The sequence below is a fragment of the Amblyomma americanum genome, chromosome 9 (assembly GCF_052857255.1).
Source record: "Amblyomma americanum isolate KBUSLIRL-KWMA chromosome 9, ASM5285725v1, whole genome shotgun sequence".
NCBI lineage: Eukaryota > Metazoa > Arthropoda > Arachnida > Ixodida > Ixodidae > Amblyomma > Amblyomma americanum.
Window position 1 is genome coordinate 143,473,139 of NC_135505.1, and position 20,039 is coordinate 143,493,177.

The window sequence follows — 20,039 nt, forward strand, 5'->3', positions numbered from 1 at the left end:
TTGGCAATGGGGGCATTTTTGGTGTAGATTTTCACGCTACTAAAGTATCGAAACCGGAAACTATGGATCGACAATAGCGTAACACATAACATATCGGCTCAGGAAAGCAAAAAGAGAATGTCATGAAATGAACCCTGCCAATGCTGTTTTCCACCCTACAGGTTCCGAAAATACAAACCAAATTCTAGTTAGAAGCAACCGCAAAGGTCTGGAGGTTAGCACGAATTGTCACCGCCATTGAGCTTAGCTGTCAAACTGATGGCGCTCAGCAATTTTTATTTTGAACAGCTTGTGGTAGTTCATCTGAATGCAGCAAACATTGTGACAGTACTCTAATCACCAAAACTCTGCTTAATCTCAGACAATACTCAGTACTTCATGACAGCAGAAATTCAGTAATAGCAGATTCACTGGTCGTTGGTGACGCTTCTTTGGTGATCCATGCAAGTAAATTATTCTACTCTGTTCTCTTATCCACCATTACAAAGAAGAAAACAGGCAAAGTTGGGCCTCTATAGGTACTCATTTTAAGGCCACTTCTTTGGGGTCATTTCCGGCCGCTGGCTACTATAAGGCGTCATAAACATCATATGCTTAGTTTTCTTTTTCAAAAAATAGTTGCTAAACGCGAAACATAACGACGAACCACAATCAAGCTTTTTCGCAGAGAATTTATTTTTGGGAGTGTTCTTCAACAAAGCACTCACGCAATCGCTTTTGCCGCTGTGCCGTTGGTTTTAGTATGCTTCGGAAGCTGAACTATCTTGTTTTACCCAGGCTGTTGTCAAGGTTTTTTGCCGCATATTCCACGGACGCAAACCTGCAACCGAAAGGCAGAAGTAGAACATTCGTGCGGGCGTGTTGCTTCATTTCATCAGTTCATTTCAAAAGCAGAAGTGTCAATGTCTTTTGTTGTAAGGATTTGCAAGCCGATAACCGTGCTATCAGATGAGCGCAACGCGTATCATTATTCATCAATTTTTTTTTGTCTATTCTGCAGTGTTAGTCTTTATTCTACAATCCAAGGAGTAGTCTTCGTCGATATGTCAGGTGCCGGGAAAACCTGCACCTGATCTTGCTCTTGACGGCGAGTTTCATTACTGCGAATGCTCCCCGACTGGTTGCGATTGATTGATGCCTATATAATCCTCATGTGATGTCTTCTGGATTAAAGTTGACAGTCAGCGCAAGTCCTGTCTGTTGTGCCGCTCTTGTGATTTTAGCGCTCTGCTTCCAAGAAACTCAAGCCAACTAGCCCAAACAAAGGTTTCGTTGTTGGTAAATTGTGCGAAATGAGACAAAACTAGCAAAGAATGATTATCAAAACAAATTGCGCTACTGTTTATGTAAAAGCGTTTCAATAGTATTTTGTGAAGGTGGACTATAAAATTATTACCCTGACTGTAAACATCTCAATTCAACATTTACTTGCGTATTACCACGCATTAAGACTGAATCACTCCAAAAAGCAGCTGAAATAGATCATTGCAGCAGAGTCCCGTCAGGGATATCTCTTGAAGCAGTTCGCTTTTGCTCGAGTTGTGTCAATACTGACAGCGCGCTCGTCCCTTGCCAATGCTGTTGCAACTTAAAAAGAGCCCATCGGCTTAATAAAGAATAATAAATTGTTCACATTCAGAGTACACTGAGGGCAGTAATGAAACTTTGGTTGTTATGAGGATATGTGTGTATCGAGGATGGCAATGAAATTATCTGAGCTACCAATCGATATTAAAAGAACATTGGAGACGACACTTAAGAACCGCTTTAAGAGTATGACGCGATATGTAGTGGGTTATGTGTGGGTTAGGTTTTGCATTCTGAGCAGTTTGGCACCTTTGAACGCATTTTTCATTTTTTAACTTTTTCAATTGTTTAACTGATCAATTACACGCTCTGAAATTTCTTAATTAGCATCACCAAGCATTGGCTTTTCATTCTGTGATTTTTGACACCTTTAGACCCCCCTTTTTCCAATTTTTCGTTTCTTCCATAAATCAATTAGAAAGTCTTCAGTAACTTGTCACCGCCTATCACACACCAATCAGTAAGCAGTCGCTGGAACCACAAATTCCGATAATGCCATTTTTTACGCAGCCCCCATTAGAGGTCGCCGGTTCGAATCCCTGCTGTCAGCTAGGCTCTAATTTAACTAGTAAGTTTATGCTGCACGAAACGCTGAAACCTACGACACCATCCAGAATATTCTGCGGCAAACAGTTGGCATGCATGACGCAATTTTTTTTACGCAGCCCCTGATTATTTACGACACGCGGTGCCGACTACGTCGACGGCTTTTCGATCGAACCAGCTGTATGCGCTGTCGCGTAGTGATCCCAAGGACGAATTTCCTTACCTTCCCATTCCCGCAACTTGTAAAGTCGTGTGCTTCGAGATCAAAATACGAGCGCGGCCGGTTCCTGAAGAACGATTTTCTGCCGGCGAGGATACACCGCACTTTGCATCGCTGAATGATGGCAGGCGACTGCAAAGAAGAAGAAAATCTGCCATTTCTATCCTTGTCGAGAAAAGGTACAAGCATGGAATGCACTGCAATAAAGGCGTAGCACATTCTGAAATGACTCATAGACGGCTGCCCAGTATTGAGTAGGTTCAACGGCTTGCTGGGCATGCCGCACCCTTGATACATGCAGCAGGGATGCCTTTAGGGTATCTCCATGGCAAGTTACGTTTCCTGGGCGCTGTTGCAGCATAATGAATAAACACCGCACCCAACTGCCTCTGAGATGTCTTTTAGGGACGACAATGCACAGAACATGAGAGTGTTAGTTCTTGTAAACCAGCGCAACGGCTCGAAGCCCAACAGAAAGGGACAAAACACAGCGCTGAACTAACAACAGAATATATTTATTCAGGGCACCATGCAGTGATTAAATACACGCTGGTATCACAGAACAACGGAAAAACAGAGAAAAACGACAAAATAAGAAAAAATATAATATAAGAAAAAATATATCGTTTCACAGCCTATCATTGTGATTGTGCGAAAGCTTTGCCTAAACACGTAATCTATGACAATAGGTATCCCTGTTCTTTTTACGAGATAGCAACAGAAGGGGTGCTTATGCATTGCGTGCCTATCCTCATGACTTCTGTTGCCTCAATTATCTCCCTGGTGAGCTGGTCTTTGCTTTTGCTATAATTTTACTGCTCTTGAACATTGGGCGGCATGAGCAATCACGACAGTGAATCCCGATATGGCGGACGGCATTCTTCACATTATTGTTGTGCTCCTTAATTCTTTCACTTAAACACCGACCTGTTTGGCCAACGTACGACCGACCACAAGACAGAGGAATTGAATATACCAAGTTGTCTTGGCACTGAACATATTTCTTCTCATGCTTCTTCGGGCACACAGGAACATCGCGACGTGTTTTGTTTGGCCCATTTACACGCGCACATAAGGTCCTCAATTTTACAGGGGCTGAAAACACATCTACTCCAGCTCGTTTTCCTATTCTTTTCAAATTGTGCGATAACACATGAATGTAAGGAATTACGGATACGTTTTTTCCTCGGCTAACTTGGTTGGCAGTAGCTCCAAGTTTCAACTTCTTCAGCATTCCCTCCGCTACCGAAGTTAACAAGTGAAGCGGGTGTTAGGACAAGACTGAGAGTGTTAGGACAAGACTGAGTTGAATGGTGACTGCCCTTGATAAAATGCTTGTCTGCCTTCGAAAGCCGTTGATTCCATGGCCCACGCATGCCCAACAAAAACGGCAAATTGTGGAGCTGAAACGTTTTCTGGAAGACAGCGGCCTCCGTGATATTTGCTAGAAGTAGCTCCACTCGCAGTCACCAGTGTTTGTTTTGCGTGCATCACATTATCGTTTGCTGCCTGGCAGACAATTTATGTACCGCCTTCCTATGTCTTTGATTATGTTTTATTATTGCACTCTTTTGTCATTTTTGTTTATTTTTTATTTACTGAATCTTATATTATTTCACATTTACTGTCACCCTGACTGATCACTGCCCATTGTTATTTTCCATTTCGTGCTAGCATTACTATCCTGCGCATTGTATTCTCTGCGTGGCGTATTTCTTCTTTTTTATTATGCCGGAATTTCTAGCACACTTTCTCCTTCATGCGAAAAGGTGCTGTCAGGCGCCAACCTCTCCTTAGACATCTATGTGAGCAAAAGAATAAACTAGGAAAGGAAAGCTTTCCTTTGTAGCCTTTTAGCTGAGGTTGGGTGGACTATAATGAGTAATTATTCTCTTATTGCTAATCTACTCCACCTTGGGGTTACCCCTTAACATTTGACCAAATCTACGGATACTAAGACCACTAACTGGCAGTCAGGCTGTCGCCGTGCTAGTTAAATATTTTTCAAACATGTGTCGACACCAGCCCGCGCGGGCGGCGGCAGTTCTTTCTGCCGATAGTCTTGCGCTAGCTTCGCTCACAGCCTAGGAAAGTCGTTGAGAATGAGATGAAAGAACCTTCATAATTCTGCTCGACACGTTAAGCAGATAGCTCAATGAGACCCGATACTCTTAGTTGACGCTGCAATGTCTTTGTAATATATTCAATATCTCTACTATCTGTGTCTCCGTCCGGCTGGAAGCAGCCGGAGGAACAAACACGCAAGTGGGAGCGTCCCGTGACGGTTCTTAATCCCAATTATGAAAAAATAAAAGGTGGAAAGTTGAACGCATGTGACATCCCGTGAACACTTTATTGGCCAGGTCGCCCTTTCAAAAATTGTCTATAGACAGCCCGTAGACTTTTTATAGACTCTATTGCCTCGTTATAGGTATTTCTTTTTGTTTATTCGTAGTCTATAGACAAAATTCTACAAAAGGTTTACGGCCATAAGTCTACAGATTGTCTGTAGATTGTCTGTAAGATTTGTATTGCCTATAGACTGTTCTTCAGGGTTTGTCTATTGAGAGTCTATAGACTTTAAAGACAGCAGTATATGGACAGTCTCTAGACAGTCTAAACAAATTTTTTAAGAGCGGGTCTTCGGTCTAATATGTGGGGCCGAGTTCGACCACTTCGGAGTCAGAGATAATAAAGGAGACTGGTTCAAGAAGTCATGGTTCGCGGAGGCCGGCCACGTGAAGTAACGCTAGTTCTTGACTATTCCTTGCTTCATGCTCAGCACCAGTCAGGTATCAACGAACTGCATCTTTCTCCTCCTGCCCTGAAGCAAGATTGGCGAATGGGTTCTCTCCTCTCGTGCCAGGAGACACGTCACTGGTGTACCTTTATTTCTATCGATGCAGCATGAATAACCCTGGTTCAACCTCCGCAATATTGCGAGTTACGAAAACGCAGAAATTGTATTTCCTGCGGTCGGTGTTTAAGGGCCTGTTAAAAGCCAGTCAGGTGGAAGGGGCGGGCATCTTCCGAAGTACAGAGTAAGCCTAGGCGCCTTCAACAAATTCCAAACATGCATAAAACACTACACAGACGTTCGTGGACAGTGTGGGACAAAAGTGTCTCGACCGCATGCTCCATTAACAAAGCCGATAGCTGAGTTTTTAGCCTTTGGCTGGAGACAACACCTGTGGATGCGAGAAAAAGGATTTTAGCCTTCAAATCCACAAGTATGATCTCAAGCCAGCGGCTAATATTAGAGCTGTCAGCTTCTTTTACAGAGCATGCGATACAGAGGCTTTTGTCGCCGATTGCACAAGTTAAAAGAAATATACCGTACCGAGTCCACTGTAACCCTGGTTTTGCCAGGTACTGAATACTTGCACAAGTCGAGCGGCTTCACCAGCATACCGGCGTATTGCCCGTCCAGCTTGTGTCCTTTAGACCTAACTTTCCAGCAATCTGGACCTCTATACCTGAAACGCGGTTAAGGCAAAAACAATAGATAAAGAAAGGTAACCCTTTGATCACCCAAGGGACAACCATTAACTTGGAACAAGTTTACCCTCTTCTTTGCCTCACTGAACCCTGGTCAATCCCCCAAGTCAACAACAACAAGCATGTGGTGCAGCTGTCCTTAATCACTACCATTAAAAATCTCTGCAAGATTTTAATTTCGCCGTCGTAACAGTGCATTTAGTTTTATATCATAGCGGTTTTAAGCATGTATAATTGACACGTGTCACACCTAAGAAGATTGTATGACTGAAACATGTGATATAATTCTGGCTTAGAAGGCGGAAAAGCTTCTCAGGGAAAGCAGAATCATTTCTCACATGCCAAATTTGTTAACTCATTACGTATCGGCTCCTATTTTTGTTTCTCTACGACATGCGAACTCCACACAGCGGATACCAAACAAAAATATCTTTTTGATAACGCAAAGCATCAATCGAATCCGTAGTTTTTTAGGGCCAGCGTGCATAGCCTGTTCGGAGGTATACCACCCCATCGCACTGTACTCTTAAGGATGGGTTGAGTGTCATCCAATTTATTTTCGTTGGTTTTTTTCTAGTTAACACCTCTACGGTTTTTCTACTGAAACCAGTCTGTTCACTTTACCGCCCCGCTTATTCTTGTGGAGTGTCAAGTGAACTTTAACTAATGCGGCCTGCAGCCTGAACGCTACCCGAAAATTTCAAACCTGCTCTGCGAAACCGATTTTTTTTTTGAGCGGTTTAGCAACAAAGAAAACATCGCCTTAACTGTCGTTAGAGGACTTACTTTAACACGAGTTGAATCTGCCGGACGCTGCAGGGGGAAAAGCGGTGGTGGTTAGGCCCGTTGTTTATGTAGCTCATGATGTAACCCTGCTTGAAAGGGCATCCGCGTGCCCCTGGGTGACCCGGAACCACGTGGGTCATCGGCAGGTCACCGTCATGGGCCGCGCCAAGTCTGCGAACGCAAGTGAGAGGACAGGTGCAGGTATGTAGTACATATTGCGCCACTAATAAGAATGGGGTGGAGCGCATATGGCAGGTTTTCTCAGATCACTTATGGCAGTTTACCAGTATCCCTCAAGAGAAAAGTACACAACAGCTGTATCTTACCAATAGTCATTTACGGGGCAGAAACATGGAGGCTGAAGAAAAAGGTTCAGCTTAAGTTAAGGACAACGCAGCGAGCTATGAGAAGAACAATGATATGTGTAGCGTGTAGCGTTAAGAGACCGGAAGCGGGCCGAGTGGGTGAGAGAAAAAACTCGGGTTAATGACATCCCAGCTGAATCCAAGAGGAAGAAATGGGCTTGGGCAGGGTATGTAATGCGAAGGCAAGACAACCGCTGGTCCTTAAGGGTAACGGAGTGGATTCCAAGAGAAGGCAAGCGTAGCAGGGAGCGGCAGAAAGTTAGGTGGGCGGATGAGATTAGGAAGTTTGCGGGGATACGGTGGGTGCAGCCGGCAAAGGACAGGGTTAATTGGAGAGACATGGGAGAGGCCTCTGCCCTGCAGTGGGCGTAGTCAGGCTGATGATGATATACATTTCAATGAAGAGTGCAGGGGAACATGTTTTTCTCATGAAATTCTGCATGGAATGGGCGAAGTCGAGCATTGAAGAAGCGCATCCAGCGTTGAAGGTACAATTTACTCTGATGTCCCTACTACGGAAGTACTTAAGACAAAGGAAACCAATGGAAAGAACCTCCGAACCACTCTTCGATGCGGAGATGCTAGAGTGGACAGCGAAGTAGCATATTGATAGTCACAGCATTGTGGTACATGGAAGCGTAAAAGAAATTGGGACGACATGGAAGAAATGTTTCTTCGATGTCGTCCTTGTTTTTTTTTTTTGCGCAGTCGGTTTTCAAAATGAATGACCTGCTAGCCCACACGAAGACATTAACCGACTCAGCATCTTCTATTACTGAGGCTTAATTACGAATCTTTCAAATAAACTGACTACAATATTATTCTTATACACATTTATTCATTAATTCAAATTCTTTTTCAAACTAAATTTGGGAAGGTGCAGGATTCAGCATTCTTCACTCACTACGAAAGTGAAGGAATGACAGCGTTAGTCAGCATACTTCCCACCACCGTCGCCTCGGTCGCTCAGTGCTTATGGCACTCGGGTGCTGACCCGAAAGACGCGGGTTCGATTCCGGCCGCGGCGGTCGAATTTCGATGGAGGTGAAATGCTAAAGGCTCGTGTACAGTGCGATGTCAGTGCACGTTAAAAACCCCAAGTTGTCGAAATTTCCGGAGCCCTTCACTACAATCTAAATCTTCCTACCGCACGAAGTCATCCACTTCGATTGTCCAGGTGAGTACAGGGGCCACATTTCCGAGAGCATTCATTTCACATATATTGTTACTTACGGCGCGAAGCCACCTGCCTATCACCGCAGCGGTGCCTAGTGGTCTGAGCACCTACCTCGCGTATGGGAGGTGCGGGACTCGATCCCTGGTGCCGCCGAGTACCCGTCGGTGATACAAAGAGTACAAGCTTTCCCCTAGTCCGGTGCTCGGTTTATTTAGGGTTAAATGCTTGGGAAATGAGTCTTTGACCCCACCTTGAGTAGAAGAAATATACTCTTTGCCATGGCGCTCTTTGGCCACAGATGCCCTTGAGCCATAAAAAAAACATTAACATCATCATCACCACCTGCCGATTAAATGGGGAGTTTGTTTTGGGTAACAGCATTCTACTCAGTGGTGACAATTGCGATGTCGTTCACCCAGGAGGAAATTCCTTATGAAGTTCTCGTTGTAGTAATCGGAACTCAGTTAAACAGCTCCTTGGAAGCACGTGTTTTGAGACATGGGATGATGATCGACTTACAAGTGCGCCGTCTCATGGGTGAAGGCGTGCATCCCGTCGTACGACCCTGGAGTGTCTTCACCGATGGCCACTCTTCCCTTGGTGCAGACGCCGCCCACGGAGGCAACCCCTGCGCAGAGAAAGAGAGGCGAAAATTATACGGAGTGTACAACGTGGAAACATCTTGTCTAGTTTGTATTTGTGAGCCCAGTAAACGCTCTTTCAAAGGTCCAACGAGCGGAGCTGGAGACGCGTCCAGGAAAGATTTAAAAGAATTAAGCACGGACCACGACCTTTAAGTAAGGACTGAAAAGTGCACAACAGTGTGACATTGAGATCGACATGACGAATGCCATTGACATCGACATGACGTCGACATTGATATGGCGACACAATTAAGGCACCGCCATCCAGTGTCTATGCCCAACAATTCTGCACAAAAGCGTTCTTGAACAGGAAAGAGTTTACGAACACATATTTTTTTTCATATATTGTAAGATTTCACTATCACTAAAACAATTAATGCATCCGCAGATCTCCCGTCGGCAGGCTTGCATTTTTTTCGCTATTAATGTTCTTGCTATTGTCAAAAGCGTCCCCCATTTGTTCCCTATGACAGTCTCAATTGATCGCTGCTGGCGATGAAAACGCTATAAAAGATCGATTTTGCAACATATCGGATGAATGGACCATTACCTTCAATATTTTGCATGTCATCACCTTACAAATTTGCAATATTCAGAATGCTTATCCAAGAATGTTGGGCATGACACTCAGCAAATGCTGCGGATGCTACAGATTACACAGATTTCAATCCGCAAGTTTTTCAAGCTTTGAAGCAATAAACGGGCGGAGAAGGGCGAGAAATCAGAAAATATGAGCTAATAAATAACGCATAAGCAAAAGGCTACAGCGCTTATAGAGCTAAGCCTAAGAAATTTCTTTTACTCGCATTTTAATTTCAGCTGCTGGGAAACTGCAGGGTTGTCAGCTGCTTCAAAAACCTTCCAATAAGCAAGGTTGGCAAAGAGCAGAAATTATTTCAGTGATAACATTCTGTTCAGAATGCTTCAAAAAAGAAAAAATGTACAAAAATCTTCAAGGTGGAACAAAAAGTTTGGTTAACTTTACATGCGTTTTAAAGGGACACTGGGGACAAATTGAAGTTAGGCCTAATTGAATGATTACTGTTATTAATGACAGAGGGGCTACTTTTAAACTTAATAGAGATTTTATAGGTTATACAAAAGACTAAGAAAATTCAGGGGACATATAAACCCCGAGTTAAGAGTATGACTCTGTAGTGTTAATGTGTCCTTTCACCAGCCTGGAGTCCTCTTTGGACATCACGTCGACGACACGGGTACTGTTCTTTCTTTCCCCGTCACATAACACTTAACCTAGCCTTAAGAGTGCAAAGCGGCTCCCTTGCCCTGAAATTCTTCTCAACAAAGCTAGCAAGCTTTTACATTTGCGGGCCCCTGAGGCTGGACCGCACTGCTGTTCTCTTGCAGTCGCCGATCTAGGAGTCTTTACAAACTCATCACCAACACTGCGAGTTTGAACCGAGGGGCGAGAAAGAGATTCCAATTTGACCTGAAAATTTTGAGAAGCAAATACAAGAAAATACGTCTTTACAAAAAAAAAAAACTGACCAAACCAAAAGCAAACAAAGAGGCACTAAGGGAAACAAAAAAATTTGTATGGGGACATTTAAGATCCGTTTTAAGAGTATGTCGGGATAGCGAAGTGAGTTAGATTCCCATATATGCAAACGGTCATTCTCTACCTTACATCCATAGACCACAGGGAGTCCTGCGATGGCAGGTGCGGTCACGGGTGTGCCTTGTACGACGCAGGTTGCTCTTCTCGAGCGACCAATCATTAATTTAACTGCCATCTGCCACGGTTGGCAGTTTGTTCACAATCCGGTGGTCAGGTTGTAATGACACCGCAACGTCACATGACCTAGGTGGCCCACCTCTCTCCTAGGTTGCTCTCTGGGGGCCACCTGCTGTAGCCATGATCGTGATTTTTCTCTCACAACGCCGACACCGGATCTTCTGCAGAACGGGGCCTTTAACGCCATCACGTTAATAGTTGCACCTTGGTGCCTCATAACTATAGAACCGCACAAATATTTCGGGTTCACCTTTGCTGCCAGTGTCCGGTACCCCGCTATCCATAGCGTACATGTCACGTCTGAAAGAAAACGACCAAGAAATAGCGTTCAGCGCCACACCGCGATAAAAACATCATGATCGCAAGAAGAACCCGCACGAAGTTGAAGAATTGGCGGCCCTAGTTACCCGGTCATGAGGTACACTACATCGGGGTATCCATATTCTCGCTTCTTCTGGTCAACGTATTTCCTCAACTTGTGCAGCGTCTGTGTGTCGTGCAAGTATTTGCGGTTACCGTGCACGTAAGGTTCAGTATCCTATTAAACAAAAACAAACAATAAACAGGTTTTAAGCAAGGGCAGCGCACAACGATGTAGCGTGTCACCGGGACAAGCAGAAGAGCGTAGTAGTCACCTGGCTTCTTTCGAGTCCTACCAACAGGAGCTTCACTTGGGGAGCGACGGTATCCTTGAACCGCAGGTTCGCCTGGAAGGAGAAGATGTGGCAGTGTGTGGATACAATGTTAAGTATCTGCGTATGTATCCGTATCCTTAAAGCGGAGATTGTGTTTCACGAATAATACGCTTTAACAAAAAGAGGCATGAAAGTTAAAAATGTACATCCGATTAAGGCCTCGCATACTATCAGTGCCTATCGCGATGTCCGATGTTTGACGGCAACCCATTTGGCTGGGGCGGACATGACTATGACGTGACAGAGAGATAAGTTTAATGATAAGAAGAGCAAAGAGGTCAGCCGGATATCTGGCCCGCTACTCGGCACCGGGGAACGGGAAGATAAGAAAGATTCGTGATAGGTGACGACGTGGTGATAACAGCTTTAGAGATGAGAATATGTGCCCGCAGATTTGATAGCCATCACAATAGCGAGGGAAACACAAATACAACACAGAAATGAAAGAATACTTCGCGTTTCGGCCACCACAGTACCTTGAAGTGGCAGTGTGGGAGCCGAAACGTTAAATATTTTAAACAAGACTCCCTTTGAGCGAAAACCCCGACGTCTTCCAGGTGGCGTTGCATAGAAAACCCCACTCACCTTTTCCCATCGTTTCAAGGTGAAAGAAAGGCCAGGCCCGCATATCCCGGCTTTCTCCCCTTCAGCTATGGGATTAATTTGTGGCATATTTTTTATTTCAATTTATTTTCAGCTACGGGTGCATGGAATTTCTCTTTGCACTCCCTTGCGCTCATTCATTTTTCTTCCTAATTAGTTTTAACACTGTTGTATACCTTAGTGGCCCAGGCAGAGTCACCTTTATTTTAATTAAAATTTTTGAGCTTCATCCTAAGGAATGCATTCAGAATAAACTTCCCAGGATTGGTGGGGAGGCACAGCTTGAACCGCTGGGCGAAATCAATCTCTACATTTAATTTAAGGCTGCCGAATATGAAGGCAAATTTAGAGGTGTACATTAAGCTGCTGCGAAGAGTATAGAGTATGCAGTCTGTTTCACGTGACCTTTCGCCGTTGCCAAATAAGCTGTCTAGCTTTTGTTTCGTGGTAAAGCCAACTCCAGTCTCTCTAGCTTTCAGATCGCGAGGTAGAAGCGCAGGAAACCAACAATTATGCAGTTAAGTTATTGTATATCTTTAATTTCACTCCAAAATTTTCAAGTATGTGTCTTGTGTATCTTGTTTGCACAGGTAACATGTCACATGACTCTGCAGACTGCATCAACAAACTATGAAACTACAAACCGTATTGGGTCAGCAAATGATGCATCGGTACTTGTACAAATGCTTTTGATTGCGCATGCATGGTTCAGCTAGGAGATAAAAAGGAGAAATGTCTCGAGTAACTCACGCTGTTAATTATGACGCACATGTATTGGAGCAACGCTTTAGTCTTGTCGAAGTGCTTTTGGTGCTTCTGATCTGATATGACAAACAACTCTATTGTGACTTTCTCAGGAACCCTTCCGTGACGTTTGTACCGCCTCTTCCTTTTCAGGGCGGCTTCATCTGAAATATATGAAAGAAGAAATCAGTACTGAAAACCTCTGCACGAAACTACACATCTGCGCGTCGTAGATGTCGTCCTCGTAAAGTCATTTTTATTATTTTTGCGAACAGAAACTACTGGCGAAAACAATGCACATACATTAACTCTTAACAACCAGTGGTGCATCATTCAATGTGCTTTTATTGAATAAACTTAACATCCGAAGCTGCCACTTTAAGCTCTCGTCTCCATTCTCCAGCTATAGCTGTTAAATACTTGTAAACCTAATAATGAGCAGCGGGCACCAAAACGTTTTGCTCTCACTGATTGAGGCCGCACTGAATTGCTTCTTGTCTTGTTCAGGAACGAAGCAAAACTGTGTAGACATGAATATATAAAAAAAAACCTTTGCTGAACCGAGAATAATAAGAACGATACTACTTGCACAGATTTCTATACAAACCACTTAATTTATGCCTTTATAGAAAGAAATCTATGAATGCCGGAATGGTAAAGCGCCGTAGTTAGTATGACTGAAGAACAATTATACGTGTGCACTGTAGTGTACGCTACTATCACACTTGTGCATGGCTTGAGTGCATCGGGTACTGAGTATATTTCTCTACACCACAGCACAGAAACAAACCTCTCTTTGGGAGGAGGGCATCGTATCTGGCCCCAATCTCCTCCTCAATTTCGTAGATGTTGTGCGGCACGTGCCCTTCAACGGATCTTTCCATGGTTGGTGCAGGAGCGATCCTGTGACGCGGTCCGATAACGCCATCCTGTAAGTTGTAAATAAAAACAGAAAGGTTAAGAACAGTCTGACTTTTATTGCTCATTATCGGAAGTTGTTTTACGTTAGCAAAAATTTCTCTTTACTATAGGACAGTCCAAAGAACGCGGCCACAGGGATTCTTGCACCATAGCACAGACAAGCCTTTGTTCTGTACAGGTTCCGTTCCTAAAAGCTTTATGGTTGACTAGAGCGATCGCACTCATATGCCCATACCGTATTACGCTGCCTTTCTATTAAAGTCAACCTGCACTGCTGGCTGCCGGCGGTAACTCTCAATTTACTTATTTATTCAGAGTACCTACATCGCCAGAAAGCTCTATTGTAGGGTGGTTAAGTGCATGGAGATAATACAATGGCAAAAAGTTTGCAGTAATACGCATGAATACGTCAGCTAACAACGGCCAACACTGAAATAAAAATTACTGGAAAACATACAAAGAGTGGAACAATTATGAAATGTCTTTTTTTTCCCTGTACCCACAACACCTCTAAGAGCTCTTCAAGCAAATCGTGCGAATGAACAAAAATTTAAACAAACTTGAGTGCACATTAATGAGGCAAACAATGGCGACATCGGCGTTGCGAGAGTTGGAACATATTACGGCTACTTGCCTTTGGTGTGTGTAGGAGAAGCAGAGAAGAGGCTACGTGATAGGAGGTGCGGAGGGGACGGGGAAAGGGGGGGGGGGGGTGGGGTCTTTGGATAATATTTTGTAATAAGGTATTTTAATTCGTGTAAAATAGGGGAGTCTCGGTTCAACACTCGTCAGCTTTTTTTCTGCGCTCTTATTAGGGCAGCAGAAATGAACATCATCAAGCTCCCAGCCTAGACATCTGATAACCTCCAGCAATTTACTGCGACTTAAGCCTGACGGCCTGTGCTACATTAACTGGTAACGCTATGGGCAGTGGCAGGCTGAATGGATACGTTAATAAAAGCATTTCCGCACACGAATAATGCACTGATATACTGATGCGGCCTTTGTAGCCAGAATCCCATCGAAGTACTCAACAGAAAGCTGCATTGTCAAATCTCCTTGCGTTGCTTAGCTCACTTTGTGGCTTGCTCTGTTTGTGTTTAACAGACCTGACGACATCGACGTCCTACAACCTAACTTAATTTCTCTAAGCAACGTCGTGCTGCTCTCGCCTGCAAATAACGCACGCAGTGCAGTCTTCATTCATGCTAAAGAAAAACTTGTGTAAAAAAAATTACGGTATATTGCCATACGAACTACGTGATGTCTCACCACACGCTGGGTTGGACGCAGAGCCTCATGCTTAATCTAAGACTAGTTTTGCAAAGGTTGCAACTCAGCAAGGTTAACATTCCCTAATGTGGACCGTATGCAAGCGACAAGAAAAATTCTTCGAGAAGCTTACCAGCTCCAAAGCGTCGGATTCAGCCCTTACTGCGACCGTGGCGAAGTGTTTCTCATCTTCGTAAAGATTTCCGTCGATATCTTCACCTCTTATCTAGAAATACAGCAAATCATAGAAGGTGTTGTGTCGTGTTTCTTTTCACTTACAGCCTCATTTCTGCAGGAGCCTCATTGCAAAACTGTTGAAACTGGCCAATCAAGGAATGTGTGCAAAAAGGCGCAGTGAGAAATGATAATGTTATTTCGGTGTTGAGAGATCTCTAAAGTACTCTGTTTCCTTTCTTACAACTGCAAACCACTCATTTAATTAGCGAAACTTAGCTTTGTACAACTATAGATCTGTATTATATTTAACTCTGAAAACAAACGCTCCTGAAATTTACTTGTCTCAGACGTCCCAGTTTTGCATATGCGCGCTGAAACTTGCCAGACTGAATGTCCTGGCATTTCAAAACTTCTAATATGCACTTTGAAAAGAGTTAATAACCCTAAATCTGACGTACCACCAGGGTTTTTTTTTTTCACTCCACTAGACTTCGACGTGCACGTCGTACGTCATGATCGATCCCTTGACGTCACTTCATAGCTGACATCAACGTTGCCTTCTGAGTACCCATCACTGTAAGCAGCCTCCAAATTGTGATAGCACCTTTCATCTATGATAAACAGTGCAGTGAATGTCTTCAACGTTCAGGCAGTTTTTTTTTTTGGAAACTGTGCTCTTTTGGACCATTCAGCCAAAGCATTAAGGACCGCTGTAGCACTAAGGTCAATGTCATCTTTCTTTTCTTGGACAAAACAATATAAGGCCACTGCAAACCCTCTTTTGTTTACCTGCATTGTACGGGACAATACTAGCATATAGCTCATTGCCTCGCCATCGTAGAGCCGAGAACAATGTTAAGAAAAAGAGTGCTCCAGCAGGCTTTGTTGTGCACTTACGAAGCTGACAGCCGGTGTGCCATTTTCGAACTCGTGAACAATAAGGGTAGGAGCCGCAACGGACGCTCTGAGCAAGCTGAGGGTGAGGTCTTCGTGTATGTGCACCAGCTTGGCGCCGTCTGCAGCCCGCTCTTCAAGGAGTCTCGGGTAGACCAGCCTCGGCTGCGGCCCACCTTCGTCGCAAATGCAAATCGAGAGAGTCAATGGGGGCCTGCACATATTTTTTATTGTGTGAATAGTTCTTGTGTATATTACCTCTCCCCCCTATCCTCTCTTCCTGTCCCCTCACCTCTTTCATTTCGTTTCTGCATTCTGCCTGCTATCTTTTATTTCCGCTGCCCCAGCTCAGATGCTTCAGTGTCGACGGCAGATTCAGGGGCCAGCAAAAATCTTTTTCATCCTTTTTATTACTTTAATGAACCACTCACTAGTACTACTACACCAGGGGAGCATATCACCACTGTGTTTTAAAACTTTTCTACTGGTCATGAAACTTCTGCGTAATGGTATGTGAGCGCTTTTTACGCCGCTCTGAGTGACACCGCTGTGTCCTGTAATAAAATATGCGCACTGTACAGTGCAATAAGTGAGCAGAAACGCAGATAAGCCTAAACGATCGCCAATTTTGCCCATGACGAGATAGGGCTTTCTTTTCATGCTGCCAAATATAGCTAACCGTCGAAAACAATTTTTTGTCGTTAACAGACACAGTTTTAAGGGCAGATATTATTTGAAAAACATTGTTATCGCTTACATTAGTACACTATAGAAGCTTTCGTTTTCCCATTGTGAAAAATCAAAACGTCTCACTAGTGTCGTCTGCTACCGTCGTTCGCACTCCAAGTTCGTGCATGGGCTATGGTTAGAGCCATGAGAAACTTGTCCAAACTCCCACTTTTCTATGAGACACTAGATTACATTAGTTTAAGTACTACTAGGGTGGATTTAGTGGATTACGGTGGATTATGGTAAATTTGGTGTGAATTCTGGAGGACTGAGGTGGAATAAAGGTAGACTACGCAGGATTAAGTTGGATTACAGTGAAATAAGTTATAGTATGTTGCAATAAGATCGATTATGGCAGATTGTATTAAATCACGAGTGAATTCTGCTCGATTGCGATGGATTAAGGGCGGAACACGTTCAGGTTTGGTTTGGTTTATGGTGGTTTAACGTCCCACAGCGACTCAGGCTATGAGAGACGCCGTAGTGAAAGGCTCCGGAGACTTCGACCACCTGGGGTTCTTTAACGTGCCCTGGCATCGCACAGCACACGGGCCTCTAGAATTTCGCCTCCATCGAAATTCAGCTGCCGCGGCCGGGATCGAACCCGCGTCTTTTGGGTCAGAAGCCGAGCGCAATAACCACGGAGCCACCGCGGCGGGCGGAATACGTTCAGTTAGGTTGGATTTGGGTAGACTGGTGGATTGAGTAGAAATTCTGTGTGTATTGTGGTGGATTAAGAGTGGAATACGTGAGGTAAAGGTAGATTTGGGGGATTAGGGTGCGCTAAGGGTGGTTTGCAGTGGATTTGTGAGTGGATTAAAAAGAAGTCAAATGCTTCCACCTTCATAGCTAGCAAATAGTTTTAAGTGCCCTGCGTAATTTTTTACAAAACTGTAGTACGTACCACAACTGATTCAGCTCTCTTTAAAATCGGCTACAAATACTACCGCCCGTTACATATTAACAGTTAAAATCGTTAAGAATGTTAAAAATGTTGGGAATTGTACGTAAAATTTCTAAGGCAGAGGCGAAAAGCCTAAAAAAATTTGGGAAAAAGAGGGGCCTTAATGTCTAAGGCAGTCGGCACTTTTCGAAGGGAGTTCGGGTTTTTTCAAGGCACTGGGATACCTGCTGACTAATGCTTTCCTCAATTTGGTGTCGTCAAAAAGACACTAAAGAAACCTTGAAGACTACCTGCATCTATTGATTACTGCATATTATTGGCAAGTAAGTTAATTGCATTAAAACGCGGGTTTTATAAGTAGTAAAGGCAAAAAATATGAACTTGAAAAAAACCAGTCACAAAAGACAATGGACAACAAAAGGAGTGTACACGCCACAACGCCAGTCGTTGTGGTGTGTACACTCCTTCTCTTGTCCATTGTCTTTTGTTACTGGTTTTTTTTTCAAGTTTCTATGAACCAACTGGCCCGCATTTCAACCCTTCTGCAAAAAATATAGAAGACAGGAGTTGCCACCACCGACTATTTCTGCAACCAAGCTGTGGTGCTAAGACAATTTTTTTTCCTCAATCCATGATTACAGGACACACCGCCATTCACTGCCATTCACGGAGTCCTCCTCGCTCTTGACGACAGAAGTTGGTGCTTAAAGTGTGTAAAAAAAATTTATGTTTGAAAACAGTTTACTCGGCAACAAAAGTGTGTTTCGCTGGCCGTAGGAACACGCATATAGCCACAAGGTCCTTACTATAAATACTTCCCAAGAAAAAAATATCTGGTGTCCTCAGTCTCACATCACGACAGCTTCCTGAATACCTACAGTAGCGGTGACCTATCTCCGAAAAAGCGCTGAATGCAGTTTTCATTAACACCGAATACTCGTGAAACTTGATGGATACATACATGTACGGTTGTCGAAAAAAAACCTTTCCAGCAGTTTGTGCGGATCTAGGGCTGCCTTCCTCTTGCATAGTTCTCGCATGGACTCAAAATTGCTGAGTTCGCGATCTTTTGGTCACGAAAGAAAGGAGGGGTTTGGAAAAGTCATACCCCATCGAAAAACGCAGTAGAAAATTTTCTGCTGTCACAACACATTTTCTTGTAGTATTTTTGGACCTGACAACGAAAATTTCTATAATGACAACAAGATTTTGAGTAGTACTGAGCACTCACCTGTCGTAACGACAGAGCCAGTTGTACCACAACAAGAGATAACTTCGCAATAGAACATAAAAATCTGTCAGAACGACAGGACGACAAAAATTTCTTTTTTCATATTAAGATCATGGACAAATGTTAGTTGGTGCCTCATGTTAGAAAACTTGAACGCTGTGTGGAAACTGGACACCGGCAGAGAAAAAAAAAAAAGGATGTCTGTAAGTCAGACTTCACTGTTAGAGCTCTTAGTACTGCCGCTCTTCATTCAGGTCAGTAGTGGTTCTCTCCATCCCTGTTCAGCTTCTACATTGCTCTAAACGTTTCAAGAAACATTATTGGCTGAAAGAATGCGCAGCTCGGAAGCTTTTCAGGTAATAGATATTCAATTCCAGGTAGCGTCTTTTAATATTTACCTCACCTATGATGTGGCTTGTAATATTTTCATGATATTTGCTTGTGCCCTACCACCGAACGAAACCACATGTTACTCCAAAACATAATCGTGTTCATCGAGACATCAAAGTTAAAATATGATGGGACTTGCATTGCCCATTCCTTCTAACACTTCATTAACCGGACGAAGATATGCTTGCCACATCTGCAAATCTTCCTAGTACCTTTGTGACCGACCTGAAATGCCACTTCGTCTTTATTAATAATCGCGCCTTTGGCACAACCGCCATGAAGAATTCCATTACGTAGCAACTGAACCCCTGCCTTACCTTTAACGGCACTTGCCAGAAAAATCAAGATAATGACGGCTTCCACTTTTCGAAGACCGGCAAAAAACATTCTAGAAGACATGCTACTCTTCCGTCTAGAAGTCGCTGGTTAAAAGCAAGCCCTGATGCAGTGTTGAATTTAAATGCGTCGTGCAGGTCAGTACAGTGATAAGCCCTCTCAGTACTGACGTAGTGCACACCGTTGTTATTGGCTGCTGCCGTCAGTGTGGTTCGGCCTTTGAGCGCAGACCCATGCGCCTAAGCGGACCGACTTTCTTAAAAATATTTATCCTGATGACAAAATGCGCCTCAAATGTCACTGAAAAGTGCCTTTCGTTCGGCAGAAGGTCGCCTAACAGACGTGGAAACCAGGCATTCATCTTGAGACGAAACAATGGGTAGGCTGCAATCTCTCAGAGAAGTAAACACGACTAGTTTACGAGCGATGTTTCGTTCTAGTTCATGACTAGTTGATAATACAAGGCACTCGGCTGCTGAATTGGAAGGCCTGGGTGGCTGAGCCTAGGATCTCCGGATAAATAGCGTCAATCTGACATCGCACGTGAAGCCACACTTAGAGAAT

At 43.8% G+C, this 20,039-nt stretch overlaps 1 protein-coding gene across 1 annotated transcript; it reads right to left on the reverse strand.

The window, feature by feature from the left end:
• Positions 1-680: 680 nt before the first annotated feature.
• LOC144105681 (venom metalloproteinase antarease TserMP_A-like) lies at positions 681-19,672 on the reverse strand. Its single transcript, XM_077638789.1, has 13 exons — positions 19,457-19,672; positions 15,889-16,061; positions 14,948-15,040; positions 13,412-13,550; positions 12,628-12,785; positions 11,215-11,286; positions 10,987-11,117; positions 10,830-10,879; positions 8,699-8,807; positions 6,638-6,808; positions 5,694-5,829; positions 2,357-2,485; positions 681-820 (listed from the first exon to the last, which is right to left on the reverse strand). The coding sequence occupies exons 1-13, from the start codon at positions 19,536-19,538 to the stop codon at positions 785-787; spliced, it is 1,479 nt and encodes a 492-aa protein (XP_077494915.1). The 5' UTR covers positions 19,539-19,672; the 3' UTR covers positions 681-784.
• Positions 19,673-20,039: the final 367 nt, after the last annotated feature.

What these genes read in the sequence shown, in the direction of transcription:
- LOC144105681 (XM_077638789.1), bottom strand. Translation starts at nt 19,538, where the DNA reads ATGTCTTCTAGAATGTTTTTTGCCGGTCTTCGAAAAGTGGAAGCCGTC. An exon ending in TAGGACTCGAAAGAAGCCAG is followed by an intron (nt 11,118 to 11,214) that starts GTGACTACTACG and finishes TTTGTTTAATAG; the next exon opens with GATACTGAACCTTACGTGCA. An exon ending in ACCGGACACTGGCAGCAAAG is followed by an intron (nt 8,808 to 10,829) that starts GTGAACCCGAAA and finishes TTCTCTGCGCAG; the next exon opens with GGGTTGCCTCCGTGGGCGGC.